Genomic DNA, 14,390 nt, shown 5'->3' on the forward strand with positions numbered 1-14,390 from the left:
GCATGTTGGTGTTTATATTCCGTTTAACTGTGTAAATTATTGGGTGGCAGCATTTCCTTAGGAGTTGATTAAATTTCCCATGGCACAAAATCAGCGCCAGCTACAACGTGGATGCAGCAGCCCTTGCCCTTCCAGAAATCGCAGCGATGCAAATCACAGCAGCAGAGGGACCAGGTTTTGTCTTGCCAAACTGCACTGGTAAAGAAAAACCCATTTCTCTCAAATTTTCCAGGTGTGGCTGGTTGAAACAGTGCAAAGAGCCTTCCCACAGTTCAGGTTTGGCTGAAAGCTGCTGCTGCAGTGGGCTAAAGGGAGGTCTCAGGTTCAGCTGCCTTTCTGAACTGGACTGTACAAGCCTGTGCCAAAGCATGTCACCATCAGTGGAGAAAACCCGATTTTTGAAGACTTTGGGGGCAATACTTGTGCTCAGCACCCCTGCGCCAGAGCTCCTGGTGGTTTCTGTGCACCAGGGCTGGGTGAGGTGCTGTGCAAACCCCCCGAGATGTGCTGCCTGCCTGCGCATACCTCAGCTGGGGGGTGTAGATGTGTCTGTCTGCTCAAAGATCTTGGAATCAGAGTGGGTTGGGTTGGAAGGGACCTTTAAAGCTCATCCAGTCCAACCCCCTGCCATGAGCAGGGACATCTTCAACTAGATCAGGTTGCTCAGAGCCCCGTCCAACCTGACACTGAACGTTTCCAGAGATGGAGCATCTACCACCTCTCTGGGCAACCTGTGCCAGTGTTTCACCACCCTCATTGTAAACAGCTTCCTCCTTATGATACAGCTGGCACTTGACATTGATAGGATGCTTTATAAAGGTTTTTTTTTTTCCTTTTAAAACAAAAGTTCTAAAATCCAAATGTTGCATGGCATATAAGCCTAAGCTTCATCAGTGCCTAATGGCACATCTGATTATTGAAACCAGAAGAATTTTAATACACCTAATTAGTTTCTCATCGTTAACATAGATTTTTCTGCTTTAAAAAAAAAAAATCAAACTTTATAGGTCACTTTCCTTTTTATTTATAGCTACTTTTACTTTCCCCTCCTAATACACATGCTCGATACTGTAGCCCTAGGAAGGGTGCGGTTTTCAATAGTTTACTTCCAGTTCTTCTTAGGTTAAAATAATCTAAACTTCATGGCCGGATTTTAAAATAAGCCTAAAGAGTTTAGAGGCTTAAATGTTATTAGAGTTCAAAGCAATTTGATTGCATGACCTCTTTTTTAAAGCCATCGTTCATATGTGGAGGGATTTTCAAAAATACTTATGGCCCAGATCAAAAAAATCACTTAACAGTCTCAGATCCCTAAATAGTTTTACTAGGTGTGCAGCAAGGGATTCAAACCCTCAGAAATTAGTGGAAGTAAAACATTGAAGCATTTTTGGGAAAGTATGCCTGTGTAGCTGAGTTCAATGTGCTGGGCAGGGTTTTTTAAAGGCACGTATGATAGTAGGCTTGTGTACACACCGCAGCTCTGCTGATTTAATGACAGTGATTTGGTGGCAGTTGTAGAAACTCATTGGTATGAAGGTGGTTTAGGTGCTGCTATAGCGAGTTCAATATGGGAAGAACAATCTGTAGCGCTATAAAGCTGCTTTATACTAGTCTAAATGTGACCATATGAAAGACAATAGCAATGCAATTATATTGATTTTTTTTAAATCATACTCTTAAGTGATATTTATACTTGTCAAAGGCCTGTACAGATTAGCCCAACCTTAAGTCTTCTTGAAATACCAAAGACACGCTATGCTTAAATCTTCTTTTCAGCTTGGAAAAACCTCAGACTTGGTGCCTGGGTAGTGCTGACTCTGTTCAGTTATGCCCGTGAGTGAGTGATGCCTTGTCCTCGCCGCCAGCTTGGCTTTCACACTTGGATGGAAAAGCACAACGTGGGAGGGATGGTGACCATCTCCCTTTCCTGCCCCAACAAGCCTTGCTGTTAGAAAGGTTTTCCCAGTAATTAACCCCCATCCTTTTGCTGCACCTTAAGCCCATTTTGATCTGGCCGGCATGGGCAGAGAGCAGATTGCTGACACTTTGGGGAGCCCAGTGCTCTTCCAGCTTCTGATTTGGGAGCTTTGAGCTGCAGAGGTGCTGGGAGGGATCACAACCCCATGAAGCCAAAGCTGCTTGACCATCTCTGATTTTCTCATGTCATCTCTTGCATGAACATTGAGGGGCTGGAGGGAAGCAGGTAAGAGGGGGGCTGTTGGGGGTCTGTGTGATCCCTCACCTGCCTTTCTGCTGTAAGGTGTTTGCAGGAGTCCCAGGACTCCACATCCTCGGGAACGGAGGGAGGTGTGTAGGGATGGGTAGGCAGGAGGCGGCTCAGGGCAGCCAGGAGGGGATGTGGCTCCACACCCGCTGTGGAACTTGGTGCCATGAAGCTGAGGAGTCACCAAGCTGTTTTCCTAACCTGTGAAGCAAGACAGCCCAAGGTGGAAATGACTCCCTCTTGGGTTCAGTTGAAATTTCAGATACAATTCTCTTCAGACTCCTTGAAATCTCTGCTCTGCTGTGATTAATTATTAAGAACTTGGCTGGTGTGCAGGCAGCCAGTGAGCTTGGTCCCCAGGCTTTTTCCTAACCGGATTACCAGGTGATCCCCCACTTAGTTTGTTTTACCCCATCAGGGGCTTTTTAGAGTCAGGAGAGGGAGCATCATCATGTGGTGTTTATACAGCACCAAGTGATAATTAGGTGCTTCTATAGTCCAGAAAATGCTGAAGATACAGAGCCAGCAGATAAATGAGCCCATGGTAATACAAGATCCTGCTTCACTAATAGATTTCTGTTGCTGAGGCATTTCTACCATCCAAAAAAGGTGATAAGGATCAAAACAAAGAATTTATAGCTCCTGGTTATTACAAACAGGAGATTCATTTTGCCTGACAATTTTTAAAGCCCTGCACAACCAATGCTCTTTTTCCCGTTTCCCCCTCGGTTCTCCTTTGGTAAAGGACAAGAAAACTTCCATCATCTTCTCCTCATTCTCTCCCCTTTCTGGACGTGATTTTTGTTCATTATTTCCCAAACCACCCTTTCTCCACTGTTTTTTTTTTAAGACTGGCCCAACGTAAAACATTCTCATTATGGCTTAAATAGCATCCGCCAGACACTGTGAACTTGCTTCTTGCATAGAGTGGTGGGATGGTGGGTCTCCCATCACCTTCAAGACAGGTGTACCACAAGCATCATCTCAGTGTGGACCTTCCTTGCCCATCACCCAAATCCCTTCAGATGGGCCCCCCTGGGAAAAGCACTCTGTTGTCAGTGTAGCAAAAGGGGTACACGTTGTTGGCAATGGGGAGCACTGGTTTAGAGCCAACTCCTGTGAATGAGGCCTTTTGACTACCTGGCAATTTTTGTCAGAGAGTCAAAAGAATCATTTGTTTTCTTTCACTTTTGGCTACCAAAATTGTTTTGTCTCAAAACAAAACAAAGGATTATTGGTTTTGGCTTCTGTAAGATGAAAAATAAGTTTGGTTGATGAAAAGAGCTTGATTTAGGAGGGGCAAAAGTCAAATAAAAAATTGGATGAATGAAAAAAATGTCACCAAAGGTTTCATGCAATAAAAAAATCCCCTACGGTAAGGTTTTGAAAGCCAATTAGATACTAAGCCTCCTTTGTTTCATTGTCAAAAGTGATGAGGTCTGGTCTAAAATGGCGTTTGCAAGCCAAAATCTGGCTGACCTTCCAGTGAGGCTTTGAGCTCTTCTGAGCATCCTTGTCATTTCTGAAGGTGGACTTAAGGACATCTAAAAACCTTGCACCTGCATTTTTTTTTTTACAGAGACAGTGCTAAACCCTGGGCCCATCGAAGGAAGCAGCCAAGCGGCAGGTGATGTCAGTAGGACCAGGTTGCTGTTCACAGCCTCCTTTTCTGGACGGACAAATCACCTCATCGCTGAGAGAAGAAAGAAAACAAAGCAATGTCAAAAGAAAAAAATCAGAACAAATCATGTTTCAGCACAACTATTTTTTTTTTCTGCATTTTCCCCCTCTCTACTGATATGTAAAAAAAATATATATTATATTATATTTTCCTTTTCTTAAATTATTTTTTTTCAGCCTCAGTCCCAGCCAAAGTCCTGCCCCGTCATCTGGTAGAACTTCATGTTGAAGGGCCGGTAGAAGTCCCGCAGTCTCTGCACCACCTCCTGGTCTATGTCGGGGTGGGTCCTGCCTTTCGTCTTCCCCAGGCAGTGGGGTTTGCTGCTGCCTTCCGCCTTCTTCAGGCACGGGAACCCCTTGGTTTTGTTGAAGTAGAAGTGTTTGTCGGTGATGATCCTCTTGAGGCCCAGAAAGTCCTGGACCCTGCCCAGCTCCCCCGCGGGGTCGCTGATCAGCCTCTCCCCGCTGACGAAGAGGATCTGCCCGATGGGGAAGTAGAGGAGCCAGTTCTCCAGGTGCTTGGCGTAGATGCCAATCTGGATGGCGCTCCACGAGGTGTCGATCAGGCCCGTAGTCCTGTTTTTGAAGGTCAGGCTCTCAAAGGTGGGGATGTCGGGCTTCTTGGAGAGCGTCTGGGTGTAATCCGAGATGGCTCTGGTCACAGGGTCCCGCACCACCACGATGAGCTTTGTGCCCTTGGACATGGAGGAGATGCGGGCTGGGGCCTCCTTGGTGACAAAGTAGCTGGGGGTCTTCTCCATGGTGATCTGCCCCTCCAGCGTCCTGGGCATGAGGTCCCTGAGAGAGGGGGAGAGAGGGACACGTTAAGTGCCAAATGCCCCTGGGCAGGGTGGGGGGGGCTGAGCGCAGGCACCGCTCTGGGGATGTCCCGGGTACCGAGGGCAGGATGCTCCTGGGCCTCACGCCTCCAGCCCAGGTGCTTTCCTCCTTGCATGGATTGTCAGGAGGCCCATAATGCTCTGATTTAGCAAAGCACCTAAATACACTCCCGATTTCCCACTGCCTTCGGCTGCCTATTTACCTAGAATCAGACCTAAATCCATTTTGCCTATTCAAGGCCTCTAAGGAGCTTCTTGAGGGGGATCCCAGCTTCCTTCTTGCAATGGCACTGTAAGAACAGAGCACATCTCTACAATCCTCATGTCCTATCCCTTTAAATTCCTCTCTGCCCACACTGGGGTTTCCTGCACATTGGCTTAAATTCCCTGGAATAACAGTGAATTTCTAGAGTAACAACACTCCCTTCCTGCAGGACACAAGGGATTTTCAAGGGCCAGGATGTAAGACTCTATCTTCTGGTATTTTCAAGGTGGCAGCAAGCTGATGTCACATAAAAATGTGCAATATCAGCCCCCTGACCTCAGCAATTTCCTTCTTCCACCCAAAGAAATCCTACACGGAGGCTGCTTTGGGAAGCTCTCCCAGCCGGGAGCGGGAAGGGGCTTGGGGCTCAGACCAGGGCCCATCCTGCTCCATGGTCTCCTTGAGAATTCAAAGCCCTTCTGGGCCAGGCACTGGGTGTGATTTGCTAAAGGGCCGCAGGGTAACCCGAGCTCCTGTGTTAAGGCAAGCCAGAAGGGTGTAGGAGCCGTATGAGCGGCCGTTTGTCTGCTCCTCCTGGGTGCTCCCAGCTCCTCTCCTTGCTCCCCGTTTCCTGCCACACCACATCCCATCCCCTCACATTTGCATCACCCCGTGTATCACCCCCGGACAGGAGCCAGCATCTGCAAAAACCCCGCGATTCACACGATCATCGTCTGGTTACACAAACCCATCCCTCCTTCCAGGCTCTCAGCAGTTTTCCTCTGCAGCTTGGTCTCCTTCCAACAGTCCGGTCCTTCCCGGGGGGGAACGGGAGATGGATGGGAGGTGGCTGCAGCGCCGGTGAGGTTCACCGCCGTGCCACCAGCAGTTCTCATGGCAACTGCGGCCCCAGGTCCCGCGGAGCAGGGACCCGCGTCCCCCCCATGCCCTGACCCCTCATCTTTGACCTTGCCGCAGTTGCGACACGCGTGTGCCGTGATGAACGGCTCCCTCCCTGCCTTATTGTTACCGTCTTGCAGCAGCAACATCTGGTTTGCAAACCTGTGCAATATGCCAGCAAAATTAAACTCATCTATCAAAAAAGCAACAATGAAAAGCCAACAACAGCTAAAAACACCAATAACAACCAAACCCCAGGCTGAGTCATTATGTTACAAATGAGGCAGCGAGGACTGACCCTTCCTAAAGCAATTCTATTTGCAACCACATTACAAAGAAGCTGAGTAAAGACATAGTCCTAGAGAAGCCAAATCTTTGCTGGTCTCTGCTGAGGGCTTCTGGTTGGGGGAAACTCCATGAATTTGTGACATTCAGGCTGGAGAAGAAACAAGCCAAGGGGTATGGGAGAGCGCTTGTGCATCCTGAAGGATGTGGAGACGTAAAGGCAATTGCTGCTAAGGATGGAGACGTGTTCAAAACCAGCATGAGTATGGCCTTTGCTGAGCAAACACATAATTTTACGGTGGGATTTGCCATCGTGTGATGCTGCAAAGGCCCAAAGTGTAAATGGTTCAGAAACAGACGGGCCAAATTCATGGTGGATGAAACGAGTTGGTGGTAATGAAAGGTGAGAGTCCCTGAGCCGCTTCAGCCACAGGCAGCTCCCAGCCCTGACTGCCCTCACTGGGAGGAGACAGCAGGAGAAGGAGCCCCACAAACCACCAGCTTTTGTGTGTTCCTCTGTAGATACCTGATACCAGCCACCATCTGGAAGAAGCTCTGGGCTGGACGGCTCTTTGCTCTGCCCCGGTGCAGCGGTTCAGCTGTTATTTTGCTCAGGGCAGTCTCATGAACCACCTTTTTTCCCCCATGTGCACCAAGCCCACATTGCTCAGATGTCGTGTTGTTGCCCTTTGCTTTGGAAACCCTGCGACGACTGAGCCATCTGAAAGCACCTGCACCCCAAAAGGGTGAAGGAACCAGGCTGTACCCCCTTCCCCGCTGTCTGCTGCTCAATCCTGGCTGATCCCTGCCCCTGTAACACAACCTCCTGCAACTGCACGTGGCTGTTGAGCACGAGCGGGAGCCGCTGAACCGGCAGCAGAGCAAGGGCAGCGGGAAGGCGCGCTGACTTCTGTTTGTGTTTTGAGAAGTGTGGAAATCTCCACTGTGTCTTCCCAAGGAGAAGATTAACCCTTCTCGTGGCAAGGCTGCAACACAAAAGCTTTCTTCAGCGCCCAGGAATGAGCATGCACCTCCACTGCCAGGGCCGGCGGGCAGGGACATGCCAGGAGCCACGGGGAATGTGCTACCACAGCTTTTGGGAGATTAATTAATTACAAAGGGCATCTTTCATGGATGTAAACAGTTGCCTGGAGGCCTCCCTGGACTAATGGCATCTGGGTTTTATTGCAAAAGAGCCACTTGAAAAGACAAGAACCACAAAAATGTTTTTGGCAAGAGCAGCCACCAGTGGGCCCTGCCAGAATAAATGGATTCTGTTATTTTAATTTTAGTAGAGCTTGGGGCTTTATTTAATTACTTAATAGGGGAGGAAGACTTTCCTCAAAGGGAGCATTTTGGCTATGTGTGCATATTCATACCTGGCCTTTTCCAGGTCCGTACTTTCTTCCCAGCAGTGGTGGCCGAGATGGCCGTTCCTGTGTCCGGCCAAAGCCCCCCCGAGGTGGCTCCCGTGGCTGCTCTCGCAGAGGCTGTGGCCTCTTTCCCACCCCAATGGGCTTTGCGGGACTTCACTTTGGTAATGCAACAGTTTGGATTCATCTTCCCTGTGAGCCGCTGCAGCAAACCCTCCAGCACCGGGCCAGGGGGAAGAGGTGCGGCTGCGGGGTCGGCTGCCTCGGAGGGCCGGGCTGGGGGGTGAAGCACCAGGCGGTTACGGGTCCCCTCGCGGTGCTGCTCTGGGATTTCCTGATGCACCCGGCCGTGTCTGTCCTTGACATCGGCACTTTAGTGCTGGGGTCACATTAGGACGTCCCAGTAACAGGCTCCCAAGCCTCAGACACTCCTGGTGTGGGAACTGCTCTTTGGTGTCATGTTTATTATGGCTGTTATCTCTCTTTATGGATGCACAATGATGCCTTTAAAAAGCTTGACTTTTAAGTCTCCCAGGGCAAGCAGGGTGTTGGCTCAACCCTCACCCTGGAGATCAGAGTCCACCTGATCTTAGCAAGAGCATTACTCTGGGGAAGAAAGCATCACTTTATGTCAAGAAACCAGAATAACATACCAGTCCTTACAAGACTGAGCACCCGAGGGTTGTGTTTCTGGAAATTCAACTTGAAGGAAGGGATGCAGTGGTACGTGTCAGTGTTTGCTGCCATCCCATGATGGGTACCCGCCTCAGATTCGTCAGGGGCTGGGAAATGGGTTAAAACATCTGGTTTGCTTCAGCTGACCTGTGCTGCTGTCCAACCAACTCGAAACAGCAAGAGAAGCTGGTGATTAGCGAGAAAACAAGCACTGGTTGTTCCAGAAATGAGATTTTTGGGAGGGAACAGCCTGTTCCATGTAGGAGGAGCAGCCCTGTGCTGCTGGTTCCCACAGAGGCAGGAGCAGCTTTTGGTCACTGGATCCAGAAAACTCAAGATGAGTTTGCTGTTTGAAGTCCATCTGGTGCTTTGCTCCCAGCTGGACCAAGCCATGTCCTGCTCAGGACCTCCTGGGCTCCTTGGCAGCATGCAAGGCATTAAAGGCAGCTGTGGATGGACTTGCTGCAAGCCTTTCCCACATAAATCTAGTCCAGATCTCTCTCGAAGGGAGGCTGGTGTTGGCAGATAAGGGCAGCTCTTCACCAGGCCTCATGCCATCACAACCCAGAGCGATAAATAAAGCTGCCATGATTACAGCGACCAGCCCCACATGCCCTCTGGCCTCCGGCAAAACCTGCCCCCATCATGTGCTAAGGGCAGGACTCATCTCTTAACCCCAGAAGGTGAGCTCCTGCTCCCTCGCAATCCTAGTTTGACTTTTAAAAATTGTCAGAGCCCGGGTATCCATGCTGGATGGATTGAAATGATCATCCTGAACAAAGAGTGCCAAGCCTGATGCCGCAGAGAGGACTGATGGTGTCCTCCCCGCCCTGTGTGGCCAGGGTCAGCACTGCCCTGTGGCGAAGCAGCGCCTCAGCTGCAGGCTCCTGCACGCCCTTCTCCACTGGTGTGCGTGGCCAGGTCTACCCTGAGCTCACCTGCAGCAGAAAAATGAGTTTGTACACTGCCTGACATGGCCATTGCAATGTGACCGAGGAGGAGGAGGATGCAGAGAATGGGCTGGGACCAGCACTGGGGTTTGCAGCTGGCAGCAACGCAGCTCCTTGGTGCTGGAGCAGGGAACAACCCAGAGTGGATGAACAGCGAAGGAGGAAGATCAGTCCCTGCTCACCAAATGCTGATGTCCTGGTCCCAGCACCAGCCAAGGGGAAAAGGCTGAGCTGTGTCACCCCAACGGGCTCTGCTGTCCCTGGGGCAGCCACAACTTCGCTCAGGGCAGGAGAGGAGAGCAGAGGGTCTGCAAGCACCCCAGCAAACATGGCAGGGGTACAGCCCAAACGTGCAAAACCACCGTAAACTGAGTCCTGAGATGTAGAAAAACCCAAAGCCAGGGCATCCGCACGGCAGTGACAGCTCAGGGACATTGTTTGTGGCCCTGGACCCCTTCAGTGTGCTGCTGGGCCAACTCAGTGCTCTCCCACCCGTCTGCAGCAGCAGCGAGGCAGCGAAGGAGGAGCTGCTGCTGCACAGCCCCTTCTCCAGCACACTGATGTTTACCCTTATCTTTGGCCACGTTCCCGCTGACCTGGCCACAGCCCCAAAAGGGCACACAGGCCACTGGATAAAGGCTGGGAATGAAGCAGAAACATGAAACCAGAGTTTTGTACAGCCTGTTTACGCAGAGCTGGGCTTTCCCAAAGGTGCTGGTGACTTTTAGCTATCAGGATCTTTCCATTACACAGCCTGCAAGTTGCAGCGGGGTTATGAGACACAGCAGAAGCAGAAGGACATCGCTTACCCCTGCGCTGCACCCCAAGACACCTTCCCTGGACAGCCTGGGCCGGGGAGAACCTTGCTCCAGCCTCCACGTGCTTTTTCCATCTTTGCCACTAGCCTGAGCTACTGGTTCAAGCAGTGGGATACACACAAAGAAATGGGGAAGAAAAATTCCCAGGCAGATATTAGAGCAACCAAGGAGCCTCTCTGCTTTCATGGCTCCAGATGAGTTGTCAATGAATGTGATAATAAACACCTTAGAGCAATCTTCAAAGAAAAAAAATCTTCCCTCTGATACTTTTTGCCCCACTCGGCTTAAACCAGCTGCAGTTTGGTTTTGCTCCAGATTCAATGGCCAGGGTTTGCCTGGGGTTTGGAGCACCCCAGCCCGCAGCAGTGGTGGGAAAGGAAGTCTCTTGTGGTGGCAAGTGCTGTTTTTAAGGAAGTGCCACCGAAGAGGTCATCGCAGGAAAACTGTATCAAAGAAATGCTGCTCTTTCTGAAAGAGCCCAAAAGCTCTGCAATTAGCTGCGGGACCTTGAATCCCACGGAAGAGCCTTTCTGGCAAAGAAGGGCCAAATCAGCTCCCAGAAATGTAACACGGGGTCACAGGGAGGATGGGACACTCTCCCACCAGCAAACACCCATCCCGAGTCCAGCCTCTGCACTGCAAAGCGGCAGTGTATTAAAAATGAAAATGGCTTGTCTGTGCAAAATTATCTGGTCTTTGTGTATTGCAGGAAGAGAAGGAGGTGAAAAATATGCATTCATTTCATCTCTGGGAGCCATCAGTGCCCAAGGCCTGAGGGAAACCCCCCTCCATCAAACACCCGAAAAAACAAGAAGCAACCCAAGATGGGTACTGGCACTCTTGTGCCCTTTAGTCCCACTTGACAGTGTTTTCTGCCTCTCTCCCTTGTGTGCTGCCTTCTGTATGTCAAGTGACTGGTGAGATGGCGGATGCTATGGCAGGGCAGAGCAGAGATGGAAAATTAACTCTGAGGGGGCTTATTTCACCTCTCACTTCTCTATATGCTGCCAGAATTTCTGTCTCCAGGAAGGGGCCAGACACTGCGGTGATGGCACATAACGCAGCTGGCAGTCCTGGGGGAAACATGGAGCCTTCTCCAGCGTGAAGGTATCGAACAAGGAGGATGGGGAAGCTGAGGCAGAGCAACCACTGTGACTTGATGCAGCCTCATGCTCCCGAAGCAGTGCGCATTGCTCCCTGTGCTACTGCAGCCACCAGCAAGTTGTCTTCTCCTCTCCCCCCACCATTTCTCTTCTTCCTCCAAATCATTTTAAGTAGTGCCTCTGCAGCAGAAATTTATTAAAAAAACCAAAACTTGCTATCACAAGCACTTGCCTTTCCCCCACCCTTGAGCCCACACTCCCAGAAGTACCGTTACAGCGTGTACAGGAGACTGCTGAAAAGAAAGATGCTCTGGCGAGAGTGATAACTTGATGTAACCAGTACCATGTATGTATATAAAATAAAAAACACTGCCTAAAGAGATGAATGTGTCCCTGCTATGAGGCCGGTGTCTCAGACCAGGGGCTGTGCTGCCCTGGCAGCTCTAGCAAGGCTCTAAATTTGCTTTGATGAGCTGTGAGGGCACGTTGGAGTTAGTTGAGCCTCCTGCTTTGCCTTCCTTTAGATGTCAGGTGAAATCAATAAATGGAAAGATGCATTTCAGGAAACTGATAAAACAACTTTTAAAAAAACAAGAAAAGCTGTGGGCTTGAGGAAGCTGAAAGGAGAGTGGCAACAGATCAGAGAGGACTGGAAGAAAAAAAGAAAATCACTCATTGCTGATGTAATAATCAAGTCCAACGGACATTAGTATCAAAAGGACACTCTTGCCATTGGCTTTAATGGAGGATGGATTGGGCTGAGGTTGAAGGAAAATAAGAGGCAGGAATAGCCCTGGGAGAGGACAAGGAAGACCGTGGGTCTGTCCCATCCCTACCTATGCCAAGGCATTTCCTCTGGGTAAAGAGAACACACAGGGAAATCGAGGTGTTATTGGGGGGACCTACAATACAACCATCACCTCCCAGAGGATGCCTGCACCCTTGCAAAGCACTTGTGGTAGAGTCAGGCGCCTTGAGTTTTCTTCTGGCTCTGCTCTTCTGTCCCCACTGAATCATTGCAAACCATGCAGGACGGTTGGGGGACGTGGTGTAGGGGAGAACTTTGTAGAGTCGGGCTGATGGTTGGACTCGATGATCCTGAGGGTCTTTTCTAACCTGAATGACTCTGTGATTCTGTGATGCGTGCATCACCTGCTGGGATACTCGTGGTTCTGTTCCTGTGGCTGTGGTCAGAGAGGCGTCCCACAGGACTGCTTCATTTCTACGAGCAGTAAATGGTCCCTGGGTTATTTGCTCCCCTGAGATGTGCTGAGGAGCCTCCTGCCACCTTGGCACGCTCCCTTGTGCCCAGCTCAGCTCCCAGGACACAGCTTTTTTACTATCCCAAATACTCCAGAGGGGTTTAAAATCAATCATAGAATCACAGAATCATAGAATACCAGGTTGGAAGGGACCTCAACGATCATCTGGTCCAACCTTTTTTGTAAAAGCACAAGTCTAGACAAGATGGCCCAGCACCCTGTCCAGCTGCATCTTAGAAATCAAAGCGTACATGAAAACAGGGCCTCGTTGCTTTGAGCTGTGCTGGGATGAAAGGGCAGTTCTCAAAGCACACGGGGTGTATCATCACTTTTAGACACTTAAAAAATACCCCAAAACCCAGACCTGGTGTCAGGCAGACACCCCTGAGCATGGGCACCTTCACCTGGGCTGGAGCCCAGGCTGCAGGGACGGTCACTGCTGGGTGCTACAGGCACAGCCCTGGCTGCTGATATCGCTGCAGGGGATAAAGCGCCCGCCGTTAGTGTGCCTCCTTCCCGAATAAAATGCTCTCCCAGAGGCAGGGCCTCTCGTCCCCCCACCCCCCAAACCTGGCTGCTCCGTGCTCACTGCTGACGCACAGTTATCAGCATCGGGAGCTCCCCAGCCCGTCCTTATGGCGGATGCCGGCGTTTATTTGAGCAAGTCTCGGTATTTATGTATCTCATTACATCTGCAGCCAGTAGCATCTGTTTCCATGGTATAGCTGTCAAGCAGCATCTTATCAGCAGAGCTGCCTTCCCGTCCCTGCCTCCTCTCCTTCCAGTTAAGTTCCCTCTGAAGTTTCGGCAATGCCCGACAGCCCGTCACAGGATGCAGCCGGCACTCATGGTGCAAACCCCCTGCTACACTGCAGCCCACAGGGCCACAGGGACCCCCCCAGATGTCTGCTGTGTCCCCATCCAAACCCCCAGCAGCAGCCAAAGCCAGTTGGTCCAGCCCAGCTGTCTGTCCAGGGCAGGGTGAGACAGAGGGACAAGACAGGCAGCTGTGCCCATCACATGAGTCCACCCAAGGGCTGGTGCCAGGCTCGGGGGGGTCCTCAGCAGATGACACCCCCCCCGCCCCTAGTTCAACCCACACTGCACACCAAGCGCTGTGGGCAGCTCTCTTTCCTGCCACCAGTGGGTTTAACCACTTCAGCATTTAAGAAAAAACCCTCCAGAAAGCTGACTGCCTCCAAAACAGGGACTTGGGCAGTCAGCTTCCAGCGCAGCATTCATGGGGTAAGAGCCGGTGTCACCCCAGCCCGAGGTCACAGCCAGGAAGCCGCCTCCTTCCCGAGGAGCTGGGAAACCCATCAAAGAAACGCCGCGGAGAAAGTGGCTTGTTTGCACGGGGCCGTTGATACTCCGCAGGTGGCTACTCTCTTCCTGGATCTCAGGGCCATGACCTTGCTCAGGAAGAGCAGGAACAATCCCTGGCCAAGGGCAGGGCGGCCGAGCCCCGTGACCCCGGGCCGAGGTGACCCATCAGGAAGAGGCAGTGTCCCCAAGATAAGGGGTTCACGCTGCCCCCGAGAGCCCCCCCGTATGAGCAGCCACACGCGTAACTTCACGTTGGCTTCCTCAGCCCTGGAGCGACGGGGCCGTGGGGCGTTTTCGAGGGGCAGGGAGGCGTTTGCAGGCGAAGAGGGGCTGCACGTGGGTCTTTGCTCAACAGCACTGTCCCCCCGCTGTGCTTCCAGTGCCTCCTGCCTCGCTGCCCGCCCCCCCGGAAGGGAGATTGCAGTGATCAGAGCTAATTACGGTGTGCAAGCCCTCTGTCTAATTGCTCTGATTAATTATTGACGAGCGGAGCTGCTGCTTTGAAGGCAGCAGGTAAGCGGGGAGCCCTGTGCTCAGGCAGGTGCCTGGTGGGCTCCTGGCTCCCAGTGAAGGCGAGAGGCGATGCTGCTGTCCTGGCACACCAGTGTGGGAGAAGGAACTGTGCCGAGAGGCTCCCGAAAATCCACTGTGCTGGGAAGCACATCTGGGCATCTCCCGGAGACCACCAGTGCCTAAGTGCTATCGACAAGCAGAAACTCTCTGATGCCATTAGCTGTGCAAGCTATTGAT

The 14,390-nt window shown here is 51.2% G+C and overlaps 1 protein-coding gene across 1 annotated transcript in view; it reads right to left on the reverse strand.

Moving 5' to 3' along the window:
• Positions 1-243: 243 nt before the first annotated feature.
• Positions 244-14,390, reverse strand: part of LOC141933148 (heparan sulfate glucosamine 3-O-sulfotransferase 3A1-like) — a 39,803-nt gene continuing 25,656 nt past the window's right edge. The window contains exon 2 of the mRNA XM_074847548.1: positions 244-4,702. Within this exon, the coding sequence (XP_074703649.1) occupies positions 4,084-4,702 (619 nt within the window). The 3' untranslated portion in view covers positions 244-4,083. The remainder of the gene's footprint in view (positions 4,703-14,390) is intronic.

This window comes from Strix aluco, chromosome 21 (assembly GCF_031877795.1).
Source record: "Strix aluco isolate bStrAlu1 chromosome 21, bStrAlu1.hap1, whole genome shotgun sequence".
Taxonomy (NCBI): Eukaryota; Metazoa; Chordata; class Aves; order Strigiformes; family Strigidae; genus Strix; species Strix aluco.